The following is a 16586-nucleotide window of genomic DNA, read 5'->3' on the forward strand; positions in this document are numbered from 1 at the left end:
GTGCGCCACGAGCGTTCAAATATTCCCGCCAGTGGCTCTGCAATGATGTCGGCCAGTGCCTTCAGCACCCTCGGATGGAGCTCATCCGGGCCTGCCGACTTAAAGGCATCCAGTTCTTCCAAGTGACTCTGCACCATCTCAGGGTCTACGCATGGTAGTCTGGCACCTTGCTGCTGCCTTTCTACAACCCCAGTGAGAGACTTGTCGTGCCCCTCGCTTAGGAACACTGAGGCAAAGAACTCATTGAGGAGTTCAGCCTTGTCCCCCCTGTTCGTCACCAATTGTTTCTGCCCATTTAGCAGGGGTCCTATTCCTCCCTGGGCCTTCCTTTTACTCCCAATATATCTAAAAAACAATTTCTTGTTGTCTTTTACTTGGGTTAATTTCTTGTTGTCTTTTACTTGGGTTGTAAAAGACACTTGTCAAGTCACAGAGTAGCAGGGTCCACTCTGGCACCCAGTATGTGCATTTCCCCTTTGCAAGCAGGGAAGAAGGTAATGAAGTGTCAAAAAAAACCCCCAAAACCCAGTGGGAGGTAGTACTCAAGGGAAGCTCTGAGCTCAAGTCCAGGCAGGTAGCAGATGTTAGTCATTGCCATCCCACTGCTGTTCACCGAGCTGTAGACAATGAGTGGGTGGGTTATGTTTAATTGCCAGTGGACAAAAGCTGACCTAACACAGCTGACAGGCTCCATGGAGAGCCCATGCTCATCGAATTTGGAGAGACCCTCTAGATTGTCCCTACACTTCTGGATTCAGGATCATTGGCAGATTGGCTCAGGAACCACTCACCCCTTTCATCCTTATTTGTGGGTATGTGAGGTCGTTAATTTGGAGGCCGGTCCATTGGGCCGGTAGGTTCCAGTCTAACGTAAAAATACAAGCAAAAAGTAGGAAAATGGAGAATTAAATAAGCTGCTTCCTTAGACGGTTGAATATCTTCTCCCGCAGTCTTGGTTTCCATGGCAATACCTGTTTGACTTGCTAGTTAATAAAAGCATCCTTTTCCTTGACTTTAGTAGTGTGCAGTTGTGCCTTTGGGTGCTCTCATCACACAGAAGGGTTTAAAAGATTGAAATGTAATTTTGCCAAATACCAATTGTCACAGTATTATTATTTGGTTAATCTTGTTGTACTAGTTTGTGCTGCAGCCGCCTGTTTGGCGTGGCCACTAGGTGGCACCAGCGACTGTCAGTTCAAGGGAGCGAGCCGTTACCTGCCTGCTGCTCTGTGAACTAGGCCTTGTTGAATTAGTCCGTGCGAATAACATTCACTGCAGATTCTTTCCTTTTCTCAGTTGAGCAATTATTTGTAAGCAGAACGAGAAGTTTGAAAATACACTGTTAAAACGGAAGCGGTGCACAGCTCGCATGGGCCGACGTCAAACAACAGAGTCTTTTCAAACTCTGTTTTGACGGGTCATTATGCTGGTGGTGTGTGGTTGGTAACAGAAGTTATGCAGCACTCATGATCCTTGGCTGGGTAATAGAGCCATTTATAAAATGGCACCACAACAACAAAAAATGAATACTGCTTGTTCTTGCATATGTTCTCATGCAAATATAATTTCGGGGATGAACATAGGGACTACCTTGTGCCACTGGGGTCAGTAGGGATAGGATCAGGCCCACAATGATGCACCATTTCCTCAACAGCTGTGTGCTATTTGCTTAAGTCTATCCCAGCAGCACGATGCTAAACTTTTTACAATTCAAATGAAAGTTGGTGAACTCTCATCTTGCAGTGTTCCACCCTCTTGAACAGACTGAACTGCTATAAAGAGGAAGGACAGGGATAAATGAATCCCATTAATCAATGGCAGCAGCACACGAAATACTGCACTGATGTTGCAACAGGGAAAAGGAGGGGAAATGCCATGAATGCAAGATGAGGTTAATGGCATTCATTACCCAGAGGGCCTGTAGATACCACAACACTGGATATACCACGGGCCCTCCTCTCTGTGCCCATCATTGAAGAGGAGTAAGAAGAAAAAACATTCATCCTGCCACCTTACATCAGGTTGCAGTAGTTCACTGACTGCAGCATGCTTACTGTTGACATCTCATTTCAAACGATCTGGGCATGTAATATAGAGCACAGGGAATATTATATCCTCTGAATTAAACAATATGCAACGTGCTGCTTTTAAGGTATTAGATTATGTCAGTGTAATCTCAGAGGGAAAGTAACAATCCCTTTAATTGAAAACATTTTGAATGCAGAATTAGGAAAACGAGGCTTTTTTCCACAGGCAATATTTTACTGAGTTACAGCCACTAACAATCCCATGCGCCCCGTCATCCGGGACAGTAAAAATCCCTCATCCCTTTATTTTCACTGGGAACCAGACACCAGGTGTGAGTGGCGATGGCAGCAGTTTAGCTGAAGGGTGCTCTTTCTTTCATTCATTTTTAGCCTAGACCAAAGTCCATCATGCTCTACCGTGTGTTTGTTAATTGGCCTCAAATGATCTTTGAATCCAGCTTCTCATAAAGACAACGTCCTTGGCCATATTCCCTTAACCCGAAAAGGGTTGTCCTCTTTTGGGTAGAAGGGTAGTAGAGGACAGGTCACCTCATCATCCATCAAACTGGAATATCCCTTCTATTTTCAATGAGGAATGAAAATCTTCTGCTGCATATGGGAAGGAGGATCTCTTTGGTCTCCCACTTCCATTGAAGAGTGGAGATGGCATGCCTTTATCAGCCTGGTGAAGGAGATCGCTTTGCTTTGCTTTGCTTTCCTTTTTTTTGTTCTTCATCCTCTTCTTGTTTTGCTTCAGGGAGAACCCGGACCAAAAGGAGAGAAAGGAGATCAAGGAATCGGCGGAGAACCTGTAAGCACATGATGGTATTTCATCAGAGGTGGCTTAGAGCTGTGATGGCCTCCTAGAAGAGCATGTGGTGGCCGGGTGGCATGTTCTCTTGGGAGGCGTCTGATATGAGGAGTTCCTCCTAGACACATAGCATAGCAAAGCATAAGCGTACAGGGAGGGATGTCTGGAAAGAGCTCTGTTGGTCTGCTTTGTTTTGAGTAACATCAAATGATTCGTCCCCCCTGAGTTAGAGGTGGGGAACACTCAAGGGTGATGGGCTTCTTCTCAGTCATACCTGCAGCTATCCTGAGATGTGTCCAACCACTGACCCACAAATTCCTCGAGCCCAGTTGGCCTAGCAAAATTATTGAGTTGTTTCCTTCTGCCCTTTTCTTTGCAGGGACCAGCTGGTGCTCCAGGTGAGCAGGGGCTCCCAGGGCTTGCAGGACTACAGGTAAGCAGAGGGTTGGTGTGGCTTTAACTCCCTGGAGGGGCCAGATAGAGGAGGGAGAGACTCGGAGAGCAGGCCACTGCATGTCTTTCTTTCCCATGAACATTGCAGCACCCATTTCATTTCCTTCTGTTGACTTCTATGAAGTTAGCTGCCCCTGATTCCCACCTGTGCAAAAGAGAAGAAAACCAAGCTCTGGATGAATCGTAGGGACCTGCTATTTCTACTCTGGCAGAAGCTTTGAGGGATCTCCCAACCCAGGTCTCCTTTACTGCTACACCACTAGGCCAATGATGGGTTGGGCTGCACCACTGGGCCAACCAGTGAACAATACAAACCCAAATGAATATCTTCACATATATAACGAATGAGTATCCTCATGTCCCAGCATCTGTACCAGTATTTGTATGGGTACAGGGTATCGGTACACATTTCAGGACAGCATTCAGAGCCACACTAAGTCCTTTACCCTCTGAGTTCTCCTTAGTTTACAAGCAATAGGTTATATTGTGAGTCCTGTTCCTACTGAAAACCGTTGTGTGGGCTACACAACCTGCTGTTACCATCTGGCCAGGATTGTAACTCCTGTGCTGAAGGGGCACAGGTAGGCTGGAGGGAGCACACCACTTTCTCTGATGGATGTGGGCTCTCCGTTAGGGCTGACCACACACTTGCATGGGACAAGTTCATAGTGTCACAGTCTCTGCCGGGCCCATTCTAGGTACAGGAGTCGGATGTGGTTTAAGCCCCTTTAATCTTAGTGTAAAAAAAAGAAAAAAAGAAGAAAAGGCATTTAAGGACAGCAGTAGTCTCTGCCTCACCAAGAAAGCAAGAGCTTTGGTGTTCACGCTCTCATGTTAATATCTCACTTTCTACAGAGGCCCGCGCAAGGCCCTCTGTGCCCTCTAAACCCTTCACAAAAAGCATAAGTGGCATTTCCGTGGTGCATCAGGGAGCGTCCCCTCCTTGCCCACGGTTGGATCTCATCCCTTTTGAATTATTCTTCATCTGGTTGCCCTCTGAAAGAGCTGGGGCAAACCTGCCCCTGTGCAGAGGGGCTCAGTTGGATTTTGGTGGTGTGCGGGCAGGGGGATGGCACCGCGAGAGCTGAAATACACCCACATGAATATCCTCACGTCCCAGCATCTGGCCTTGAGTAACAGGCTCTGAGCTGATCAGTCATTACTCATTTGTCTTGTGTCTCAAAGCTTTGTTTTTTACCTGTCATTTTCTGGTTGGGTATAGAACTGGAAGCAGTTTCCTGGGCCATTAAAGTCCTTTGTGAATTGATTAGCTAAGCTGGCAGCCAAGCGCATGTTCAGTGTCTTGAGGACACTGTGTCTCTCTGTCCTGCAGGCAGTTCTGTCCCCTTTCTAATCACTTGGCCTCCCTTTTTCTTTTTTGCTCAGGGCATGAAGGGACAGAAAGGAGCTAGAGGAGAAACTGGAACTCCTGGAGAGACTGTGAGTAATTGCTTCACTTAGTGCAGTTTCCCCTGATGGAAATACACCCCAAAGGGGTTCTGAAATTGGTGCCTTACAGATTAGTAATCTCAGACTGATCCTGCCGAGCCTGCATTTCTAATCTTCAACTGGAGTGAGAGCTGCTGCTCTGGGCAAACAGGAATGCAGAGCTGCTTGGCAGCAGCAGATGGATCGATGCCCTAATCAGTTTGACGCACGCAGGTCTGAATTGCAAGCCTCCTGTCTAAGTAGCAGGTTCCTCAAACAAAAAATCCCTCTCCTTTTTCTGGGCATGAGACGCTGGACACAAAATGTGCTCGATAATGCGTGCCCATATCGCTAAGGCACAGGCTTCCCTCTGGCATGGTGAGTGTGCCTCTCGTCGAGAGCCAGAATGAGTTTCGATCTAGGTTGGCTGTCGGCTTCATCTCCTTGCTGATCAGTCCCATGTTTGCCTCTGAAAAGGAGAATCGTCATTACAAAACCTACCACAAACCACTCATCCAGGAATGGGTCAAGGTGGGCAGCCAGTATTGGAAGGAGTACTTGAAGTAGTCCCTGGGAGAGAGGAATACAGTCCTGGGGAGCTGTTCCTATCTGAGAGGAGCCCATCTGCAGCTCTTTGTTCCTTACAGGCCAGGACTGGAGACTCTTTGAGTCTGTGCCCTGTGCATGGCTTTTCTCAGTAGCTATCCCTAGCAGGTATCTCAGACTGGGTTGATTGAGTCCCTGCTAAGTGCCAGGGCTGCCTATGTCTGGGACGTGTGAGACGAGACCAGATGGATCTGTAGCTGTGCTGCTCAACCTACCTCCCATGGAGCTCCCCATGAGTCTGGGTCCAGATACCAGAGATACAGCAATGAATGCTGCCCTGCTCCCTTCCCCTTCTCTGGGATCAGATAAGTTGAGCACTACGGACCTGTAGCATCCATAGAGTCTGAATATCATCATGGACATATCAACAACAGTGAGATGGCCCACAGCCAGGAGGCTGCAGAAAGATGAACACCTTACACCTTACGCGGTAAACCGCACAAATGTTAATCAGCTTAGTGTGAGCGGCTTGGTGAAGCAGTCAGACCTTAAGGGAAAAAACCTTCTCTGATTGTCCTTCACTTGCACAGCTGTGACTTGCCATGGCAGGCTTGGTGAGCAGGGGCCTGAGTAGGAGCTAGGGGCAGGACTGCCACATTGCTCCTGAGCCAAGAGCAGCGAGCAGGTCCGGTGGCAGCAGAAGGCAATCCTGGGCTGGGGCGCTCACTGGGGGAGAGGTGCCGTGCTCAGCCCCACTGCACCCCACCTCGCCCTGACTCAGGAGGAACCACTGCATCGTGGGATACTGGAAGACTTCCACTTGGGTGGAATAGCTGTGGAGAGTGGCCACAACTTTTGGGTGTCTTTACATCTGCTTTGGGATGGAGGGGCCAGGGGACTTTAATTAAAGTGGTTCTCGGGATCTGCTCTAATTAAAGCACCCATGGCATCTCCTGGATTCAGCATCCTGCACTGCCAAATGGTGGCAGGGACACTTCAACTAAAACCCGTTGAATGATTTTTAGGTAAAGCCCTCCCACCCCTCATTTTAAAGCATAGGGATGCCAAGGCTGCTGGAGCATGCTAATTAGCACGCTTCAACAGACTCGATTAATTGTGTCTGTTCCGACGCGTGCTAATTAGCATGTGTCAGAGCAGGCATCGGGCACACATATAGGTGCCTTTAATGGAATAGGAGGAAGGTCATGCAGATTAAAGATAATCCTGCCCTGGTGTGGCGTAACTTCAAGATGAATAATGAGCACTTTAAGCCATTTAAAGGTATTGATGTGGAGCCAATCCAGGGGCTAAGAAGCCACCTAAAATCACTGCGTTACAAGAACGCTTCTTGTAGGAGATCAGGGTAGGAGGCCAGCTTGGGAGACCTGGAGAGACAACTGAGGGAAGGGAACAACTGAGTATCTTGGGCATTGCTCAGGGCTGGGCAAACCGGACTGGGGACAGAGGAACTGCTTGACGTGTTGGAGAGGGGGCAGAGGACCGCGGACTGGGTGGCCTTTGAACCACTAAATGCTCTTACCAAAGGAACGGTTTGCTTTGCTGCTTGGGACTTTGGGTTGCACTCAGGCTCCCCAACAGGAGGTGAAGTCCCCGTCTCAAGAGCAGACCTGGATGATCACTCTTTGAGTCGGGGCCACAGAGAACCAGGGACGGTGAGAGAGGGAAAGACCAGGGTCTCAGAGCAGGAAGGGCCCTGGTCTCCCTTCTGCTCCAGAAACCATGCCCAGGTTGGCTTCAGAGATGCTCCCAGAGACTAGACAAGTCTGGAGTGGTCCTGAGCAAACCCCTTCCCCTCCCCAGGAGGACACTCCTTCACAATACCTGATTTAAACTGAGGCTATTTCTGGGTGAGGGATAATTTTTAAATCCCTAAGGTATATATCTACATTAGTATTATGTTGTTTAATCTTAGCTTGGGCCATAACCATTTTTGGACAGGAAACGTTCAGCATCTACCCTTTAGTCTGGGCCCCTATCTCATCAGGAACTGCTAGTTACTAGAGTAATACAAATAGTCTGCATTTTATTTGATTTTCTTAAACCAGGGTGCTCCTGGTGCTGAAGGCCCCCCAGGCCCACGCGGCTTGCCAGGAAACGTGGTAAGTAGTCATTGCTGGATTTGTTTCCCCATCTGAGCCCTGCTGTATTCCCCTCACTGGGTTTCCATTCCCAAGCGGGGGCACTATGCTTGTTTGTACATGTGGTATTTCATTGCAACCTTTTGTTCTGCCTTTGAAAGGCTCAATGCACCTGGAGGAGCTTGGTGCATTCAGGGAGCTAATTCTCGCCACCGCTCTAGCAACAAGGATGGATGGAGGTTTGATGTGTGTTCCCACCTCACTTCTCACTGCCTGATTTACTGCCAGCTCTCTCAAATGAAAAATGACATTGCTTCCTTTCTTTCTTCTTTGTGGTTTGCTTCTCCTTGTTCCCATATTGCCTGTTTTAGTGAAAGGAGGACCAGTGCAAGCCGACAGACTCTCACTCACCTCCCATTTTTATTAGAATACCTACAATCCCCTCAAGTCGAGTTCTGTACCACTCATATGAGCAGAGCCCTTGAAGTCAATGCAGTAGGGCTACTTGTACAAGTAAGTGCTCACCAGCACCATGTTGCAGGAGTGAGCCTTTCATTTTTTGCATATTCATTTTTTCGTCTTAGTCTGATCTGTTCTGGCTGGGTAAATCTGGAGTAATTTTACAAGTAACCAATGTTCTTTCTCTGGATTTATACCTGCATAAAAAAGAAAAATCTTAGACTTTGGAGTGCAAGGGCATTTTTTAAGCAAGCCAGATCAAGAGGAAGCCTGTGTGATATTGCCTTTGCTAATCAAGCAATTCAAATAATCACAGACCCACTCTACTAGCTACTTTCATAGATTCATAGATGTTAGGGTCAGAAGGGACCTCAATTGGTCATTGAGTCTGACACCCTGATGTGCCTTTTCTACATTACATATTCGGCCAAAAGGAAGCTGGAAGTAATGCCATCTTCCACATGTAGCCAGAAGTCGCGAAAAGAGCCAACCTAGCAAGATATAACACTTACTGATGCAGGGGAAAAAATCCATATAATTGCACTGTGCATGATGAATTTGGGCAACACCCCAGTTGCTGTTTGTGGGTGTGGATCATTTTGTAACTTCCTTAAAAAAAAAAAAAAAAGCATCTCATGAAAGATGTATCCTGCAAACCTGGTCCTAGTTTGAACATGGATGAAATAAATGTAATATTTTTGGCTTGGAGGAAAATCACCTTTATATCTGCAACTCAGTACAGTCCCATCTGCCTGTAAATAAATGGAAGGAAAACTGAAATGTGGGGAATGAAATGAATATTGAACTAAAGCCAGATTTGTGTTATGAGCATTCCTATTCCACAGAGTGGGAGTATAGGGTATTAGTGAAATAATACAAGTATATGATTTCTGGCTGGATTTCTGGTTTCACTGATATCAAAAGTGATGACTTCTGAGTGGTTTTCAACACAGCAAAAAAGTACTAAGAGAATTTTACAATGGGGAAAAATGTACTTTGATTAGTGGTGGAGGAAATAGCTCACAAATCTAGGATTAACTCATTTTTTCCTTTGGATTTGCACTTCAGGTTTGCTTGGATAAAGTAACTTTCTCTTAGGCAGGCGATGCACAGCTCTTCTAGTCCATTGTTCCCAGGATTACAGGCTCTCTCTGCTGAGATGTGTAGAATTGCTAAAACTCTCCATGAGACACAGTATAGTACATCTCCTCCTATTGAACTTCATTTACAATCAGAGACCACCCAGGGGGAAATCAGAAGCAAAGGCCATAAACTCCTAGAAGATTTCCGACTGGATATAAGGAAAAACTTCTTCACGGTTTGTGTGACCAGACTCTGGGATAGAGTCCCAGCGAGGGCGGTTCAGGCACCTACCCTGGCAATCTTCAAAAGGAGACTGGACACACACCTTGCTGGGGTTATTTGATCCCAGTTGTCTTTCCTGCCCAGAGCAGGGGGGCTGAACCTGATGATCTCACGAGGTCCCTTCCAGCCCTAAACTTCTGTGAATCTGTGAAAGAAGTTTTTTAACTAATCATCATATTTTTTTTTCGTTAGGGTGTACCTGGAAATTTCGGTCCACCAGGAAAGGATGGGCAAAAGGGCGAAAAGGTAAGCTTCCTTCCTGTTTGGTACGTGAATGCATCTGCCTAGCCTTTTTTTTGACGTGCAACAGAAACAGTCTTATCTGGATTAATGAATATGTGTTGTTTAAGGACACAAGGGACCATTAGAGCGTATCCTTTCACCTCCTGTATAATACAAGATGTAGGACGTTACCTGCTCACCCATGTATGAGCTGTGTCATGGCAATTTTAGATGCAGTGATGTCATTGCCTTGAAATCACCTCCATCTGCTAACGATCCTTCTCAGCCATGTGTTGTAGGAAGGATTCTGTCAAGAGTATGGAGTGGGGGGAAGTTACGCTTTCCACCTTATCAGTGGAGCAAGACTGAGATGCCTCAAGCCACTTGCAACCCAGTTTCCAGCCCCTGCCCCAAAATAGATGGGCCCTCTAGTGTATCATTAAGCTGGGGAGGGCACGTGTGGTCTATAATTGAAGATCCCTCCTTCTCAGTGTCCTACCAGAGGCCTCGTTTCATCATACCATCCAACCTTTCCCCCCACAAATTTAGGGTTTATGCTTTCTTTTAAGAGGAAAATGCCCAGTCTTAAAAGCTAAGATAATTCATCACATTTTGCCGCACAACAAAGCAGGGCTTGCAGTGGCATTGAAAAGCAATCAGTCTGTAAAACCTCCAAGAGCTTCTGATATTTTTATTCCTGGGAGGGATGTGATCCAGAAATGGTCCTTTGCTCATGCTTGACACCTGTTGTAATTTCTTCTACAGGGTGAGCCAGGGAGAGATGGAAAAGCAGGAGGACCTGGGCCTGCTGGTGAGCCTGGCCCTGCTGGAGTACCTGGCTTACCTGGCAAGGGTAAAGATGGAGACCGGGTAAGTCCTCTCACCACCCTCTGCACCCAATGAGGGCTACTCATTCTGTGGCTCAGTAGAAATGGCCTGGTCAGAGGCAGCTTGTACTATTTAATCACATAAAATCACAGAGGAAAGACTGCCCTTCACATGGCTGCCACCAATGGCACCTGCAGCAAGCTGCCTTACTCCTGACACCTCCATGCATTCTTCATTATGGCTGTATATTCCCAGCCCCATGCCCCACTACCTCTCCTCTGGAAAAGCAAACGCTAGCGGATGAACTTCACGGTATGATGCCACATCGGGATCCGACGTGGCATCCGATTTTGTGCTTTCAATCTTTGCACCACCCTTGTAGGCAGAGTCCCGAGTTCATCGTGCAGGAAAGCCTGCAGATGAACATGAGGGAACTGATGGCTGCATCACATTAGGCATCCCCAGTTAGTGAGTGCTTGAAAATATAGACCTTGGTGACTAATTTATGAATAAAAAAAAACAGGTGGTCCCTCTCGGAAACTCCCTGAAAGCATTTAATCCCCGTCAAGCTAAGAGAATGACACACGGCCCCTGGGAGTTTTGGCTTGGTGACTGGGCAACGCTGCTTTTGTTGGCAGGCGTGCTTTTATTTTGAGGTGTTGAAGGTCCTTCTTCTTCAGCACGGTGCTGACTAATACCTCTTCTGGCTGTGGCCCTTCTAGGGTGACCGAGGCCTGCCTGGACTGCCGGGACTCATTGGTCACAAGGTAAGTGTGAGGCTCTCACCGCTGCTGTTCAATCAGGCCCACTTTTCACCTTGTTAATGGAGCTGTTGAGTCACCTTTTCTGTGAAAGTTCCCTTTTATTTCTTCCTGGAAATATATTCTGTAAAACTTTCCCCCAGAAATGGGATCCTTGTTTTTTCAGTGGAGGAAGTATCTACCATGTTATAATTAACTGGCCTTTTGCCAATGTACATGTTCGGACATTATGTGACTGCTCATTTTCCAGCTTTTATCCCTATAATAAACCTGTAACTAAGATTGTGGGCTAAGTCCTACATGTGCATGGAAAGAAGCCTCCAGCTGGTACCTTGATGCATGTTCCCACCTAGCTATTGCGTTGAAGCTATGCAATGAAAAAAAACCCATCCTCACAGTTACAAGGCAAAATGCACTTTGAACTCCCTTCCCATCTTCTCGTGGATGGTTGTTGGTGGAAGACATCACTGCTTTCAACTCTCTCCTGCTGGGTTTTCTAGTCTCATGTTGAATGTCTGGGTTGCAGCCCCCTTTTCCCGATTCTGTAAACACGAGAGGCTCAGCTATATTTGGGCACCTGAAAAAAATATCCCTTTGTAAGCCTATCACTGGCAGCAGGTTCATGTGGTTCAGCTTCTTCAGAGCTTGTGCAACAAAAGCAAACAGAGAATAAGTTTAAAACAAAAAAGCAGCTTACACATCCAGGCTTACCCCTACCTTATCCTTGTCTGAGCCCAGGGACCACTGACTAGGGTGGAAGACTCCTCTGCCATTCTTAAAGAGTCTCTGTCTGCAACCCAGCCTTTTGCTCCCTAAAAATTGATTGACCCTACTGTGCTGCTGTTGAAATTGTAGTCTTGAGACTCAGTATTAAGTTAGAGAGCTAATGCATACACTTTATTATAACACATTCCTTTTTACCCAAAGTCTACAAGGGATTAATACTGTTCTAGGATCACCTGGGTCGTGTTCAGAGCACATGACAGATGCTGCAGCAGTTCTGTAGTGGGATTAATCAAGTCATGAGCAGGAACTGTAGAAAAGCAGGCTCATCCATGAATACTGATGTAGTTTTGTTTGGGACCATGAGAATTAATCCATATTCTGGGATAAACCAAATTGCCTGCTCCCCAGACTGATTTTGTTTTTGCAGCATTTCCTATTGACATGGCTACACTTCACTCTATTTAGTCCTTCACTTTTCAGGAGGCATAGTTACTAACGCAAAGAAAGCTTTTACCAAAAAAAAAAAAAAGAGAGAGAGAGCGATAAACATCTTTAAAAATCCTAAGTGAAACCCAGGCATCAGACATAGCGTGCCCACTCCATGCCTGAAAGCATCTCTCCCAACTATACAATAAGCACAATAAAAGATAATACCAAAAAACCTTGCTTCTCACAGAGTCCCTGGACCTTTTCAGCTACAACACCACTTCAGCCTAAGTAAAATCTATCATTAAGCATAAACTAATGAAGGTGAAATAATTGTACTTGGGAACTACTCATCAGCTTTTGGTACAAATGTTTTCTCAAACAAAATATTAGAAGAGGGATCTGTCTATAGGTTGGATCAAATCCAGATAGGATTTGTGTGAATCCTTGGAGTAAATTTTCATTGGCAATTGAAATTGGGACAGAGTGAAAGAAGAAGTGCTGCAAACTGAATTCTGATAGGCCAGGGTCAAGGGAGAATGATCTACCATGCCCAGAGAAGAAAAGCTGAATATAAATAGTGCAAAGACGCCTGCTCAGTCCAAAGCCTCCTGTGGTATGAAGCTGTAGCTCCCAATTCCACTTGAGTCCATTTAAAAGCCTTCTTGGATGCTCCTCACTTCAACAAGCAAAACAGAGCTCTTGGATTATTGTAGTTGCAAGCACCTCACCAATATAGTCTGTGCTTCTATCCTACCCTGTTTCTAAACTGTTCATTCAAATGGTGTCAAACCACTATTCAGAATCCCTACGGTACGTATTATTTAAAATCCTAAAGGGAGGGCTCTCAATTGGAGATACAGTCTTTTGAAAGGACTGGCAAAAACTGAATCATTTTAAACTAGAGTGTGAAAAACACTTAATGGGACTTTGTAAAGAAGAATGTTTTAGAGAATAAACAGGGATTGGGCCATGCAAATTTATAACCCACGAGTCCCTTGAAACTCTTCCCTTTTTTTTTTTGATCTGCTAATGAATTACTCTGTACTACTAACGCTATAGACTACTTAACAGTCTCTCTAGAAAAGTAGGTGGCAGATCATTGTATGACACAGTGTTTTCCTTTGCATTTCAGAGTGCATAGTAGGCAGTTGGCATTCAATATATGGAGCTGTATGAAAGCTGCACAGTTGTCCCAAGACCCCTGAGCTTCTCGCATGGTCTCTGTGCATTAAGTCAGCCCTATTAGCAAAACGATGACATTGCTGGAAATGAAATACTAGACACCCACTATACTAGGTAAACCAAAGTGCTTCTGGACCCTGTGCTCCTGCTTTACCAGGGGGTATGATGTAGGACTGGATCATACTAGTGCTCAGAGACATGGGCTGGAGAGCTTTATGGAGGACAAAGGCAGCTAAAGGATAGGGTAAATCATTGGCGTGCTTTTCCTTGCACAATGTGACGGGAAGTCTTCCATGGCTCTGAACTACCATGGGCTGACTCGGTTCCCTTGCAGCCTCCTAATACATATTGCAGAGGTTCCTTGCAGAACGTGCAGGTTGTATCAAGGGCGATTTCTGAGCTGTGAGTTAGTGTTAAACATTGGTTGCCTTTCTCAGAAAGCTTATGCAGAAGCTTGCCATTCTTTAACTCCCTTGTCTCTCTCTGTTTCAGGGAGATAGGGGAGCTCCCGGTCTCCCTGGCCAGCCTGGAGACAGAGGTCCGCCTGGAATTGGAGTCGCTGGGCCTCCTGTGAGTAGTAGGCAGAACCTGTTGTCACCTATGACAAGACATGGGCATGCCCATCACCAGCTGCCGACTGAGCATTGCGTGTTGGTTTCTGCTGTGAACCAGAATACTACTGTGAACCAGATACTACTTGGCTCTCTTATTTTATTCACTCAGTTAAGGTGCAAATGGCTGACCGTTACAGATATTGGCATTGCCCAGATGCTTGTGCATCTGTCATAAGGAGTTGCTAGGGAGGCTGTTTTTATTTCAGGGAGAATGAAGAGGAAGGCGAGAGGATATCAACACGGTTAAGTTCAGTTACTGCTGCTCATGACATTTATTTGAGCTCTTGTTACACTGGCCGGACTTTGAACCAGAGGCACCTAACCCAAGCATCTTGGGAGACACCTGCGTTTTGGCTTACTTAGCATGTCTCACTGGCTGTTTAAATGTCTGTCTACATCGTCGTTCAGTAATGACCACCAATACAAATACCACGTTTCCACTAGTAGAGTTAGACCCTTCTGACTTTCATAAACATGAGGGCTGGAAGGGACCTTGGAAGATCATCGAGTCCAGCCCCCTGCCCCAGGGGCAGAAAGTTCAGCTGGGGTCAAAGGATCCCAGGTAGATAAGACTTCCCATTTCCCATACGCGCATGTTGTATCTGTTTCACCTAGAAAACCAAACGCATTTGAAATCAAATATGATTCTTTCTCCGGCTATAGTAAGATTGAAAACATTGAAACAAATGGCTTTCTAAAATGAATGCTTAACAGGTACTACAGTCAAAAGCCTCAATTTGGAAAATACAAATAAGTTTGTTTAAAGACCTGATTTTCAAGACACCTGGGTTCCATAAAATTGTTGGCTCTTGAATTTTGATTCTTTTAGACTAGGCAGTACCTTTCAGATGAGATTTAGTTGAACTATGTTCAGGCATAATCCTTTGTACCCACAGCCCCATCTCCTGCCTCTCTTTAAATAGACAACAAAATACTTCTTTGAGGCTACATTCAAGAGTTTGGGGTTTTGTGGGTTTGGGGCCTGATGCTGCCAGCTCCTGGGCCTCTTGAGAGTATGGGATTTGAGGGTGCTCTTCCTCTTTATTGTTCATAATCTTGAGCATTCACCTCCCTGGGTACGTAAATGAAATCAGTTTTGATGAGGCAGACCTTATTCTGCAGTAGACCTACTAGAGTGCAGTAACCATCTATTCGCATCCGAGTTCTCAGTCCCCAGCAGCTGTGTCTGTAGGGTGGTAATCTTTGGGCTTGGCTATATTATAAGCCTTCTGCTGGCAAAAGATCAGCTGTGAAACATATAGTCTGACCATTACAAGGTAATAAGCCCTGCAGCGTGGTCCTTCACCAAGCATCACAGGCTGTTCAATGAATGCTGGCTTTTTGCCTAGTGTGCTGACGATGCCTAGTTATTTGCTTCTCCTCTGGCATGGACACAACCCAGTTGTCTCACTTTATAAGCAACTGTACATTTTCTTATACCCAAAGGCTTTCTGGCATGAGCACCTAGACTCTAAAAGTGATGAACATTACACCAGGCTGATGCATTGCAGTGCCTGAATGAGGCTTTTAAAATGAGCATAACAAGTAGAAGCACTGGTTTTTTTGAAAGCCAGCGGGGCATGACTGTTTTTTCTTAATGGTTATAAAGCTCACTACAACGGTAATTGGAACATTTCTGGCTGGTTCATCATTCAGGTCAGGTTGGTCCATCATCAGAGGCCCCTTCTGGCTTTTAATAAAAATTGCGCATCTGTGAAGATGGGTGACTAGACCAAGTATCCCCATCTGGTCCCTGCTCCGTTCATCATTCAGTCCCTTCTGGGAAACTAGTTTTTTTTTTTTTCCTTAAACTGGTCAGAAGTGGGTTATTAGCTCACAAAAAGGACTTGAAGTACCAGTGTCATGTATCGGTCTAAGACTGGGTGGTGTATGGAGATACAGTATGTGGCAACTTCTACTACTTTTCTGACAAGCTTCCCTTTCTGCTCTGGGGAAAGAATACCGACTTGTTTTAAACTATAGCTTTCCACATTTTTTAAAATCTCAAATGACCTGGACACGCTCAGTAAGTGGGCAGACAAGAATCTGATGGTGTTCAACGCCGATAAATGCAAGGTTCTCCACCTTGGGAAGAAAAACCCGCAGCATCCTTATACGCTCGGCAGTGCTATGTTGGCTAGCACTATGGAAGAAAGAGACTTGGGAAGAAAAGACCACAAGATGAACACGAGCCTGCAGTGCGATGCTGCGGCTAGTAAAGCGACCAAAACGCTGGCTTGCATCCATAGATGCTTCTCAAGCAAATCCCGGGACATCATTCTCCCCCTGTACTCGGCCTTGGTGAGGCCGCAGCTGGAGTACTGTGTCCAGTTTAGGGCTCCACAATTCAAAAAGGATGTGGAGAATCTTGAGAGAGTCCAGAGAAGAGCCACGCGCGTGATCAGAGGTCAGAGAAGCAGACCCTACGATGACAGGCTGAGAGCCCTGGGGCTCTTTAGCCTGGAAAAGCGCAGGCTCAGGGGTGATCTGATGGCCACCTAGAAGTTTATCAGGGGTGACCACCAGCATCTGGGGGAACGTTTGTTCACCAGAGCGCCCCAAGGGATGACGAGGTCAAATGGTCACAAACTACTTCAAGATCGTTTCAGGCTGGACATAAGGAAGAACTTCTTTAC

General features: G+C 46.1%; 1 protein-coding gene across 1 annotated transcript in view; it reads left to right on the forward strand.

Annotated features, from left to right (window-relative positions):
• The window catches only part of COL22A1 (collagen type XXII alpha 1 chain), a 295276-nt gene that overhangs the window by 230048 nt on the left and 48642 nt on the right, over positions 1–16586 (forward strand). Inside the window, exons 34-41 of the mRNA XM_025214699.1 lie at positions 2785–2838; positions 3218–3271; positions 4678–4731; positions 7332–7385; positions 9381–9434; positions 10176–10280; positions 10961–11005; positions 13829–13906. Of these exons, the coding sequence (XP_025070484.1) occupies positions 2785–2838; positions 3218–3271; positions 4678–4731; positions 7332–7385; positions 9381–9434; positions 10176–10280; positions 10961–11005; positions 13829–13906 (498 nt within the window). The remainder of the gene's footprint in view (positions 1–2784; positions 2839–3217; positions 3272–4677; positions 4732–7331; positions 7386–9380; positions 9435–10175; positions 10281–10960; positions 11006–13828; positions 13907–16586) is intronic.

Source organism: Alligator sinensis, unplaced genomic scaffold, assembly GCF_000455745.1.
Source record: "Alligator sinensis unplaced genomic scaffold, ASM45574v1 scaffold721_1, whole genome shotgun sequence".
NCBI lineage: Eukaryota > Metazoa > Chordata > Crocodylia > Alligatoridae > Alligator > Alligator sinensis.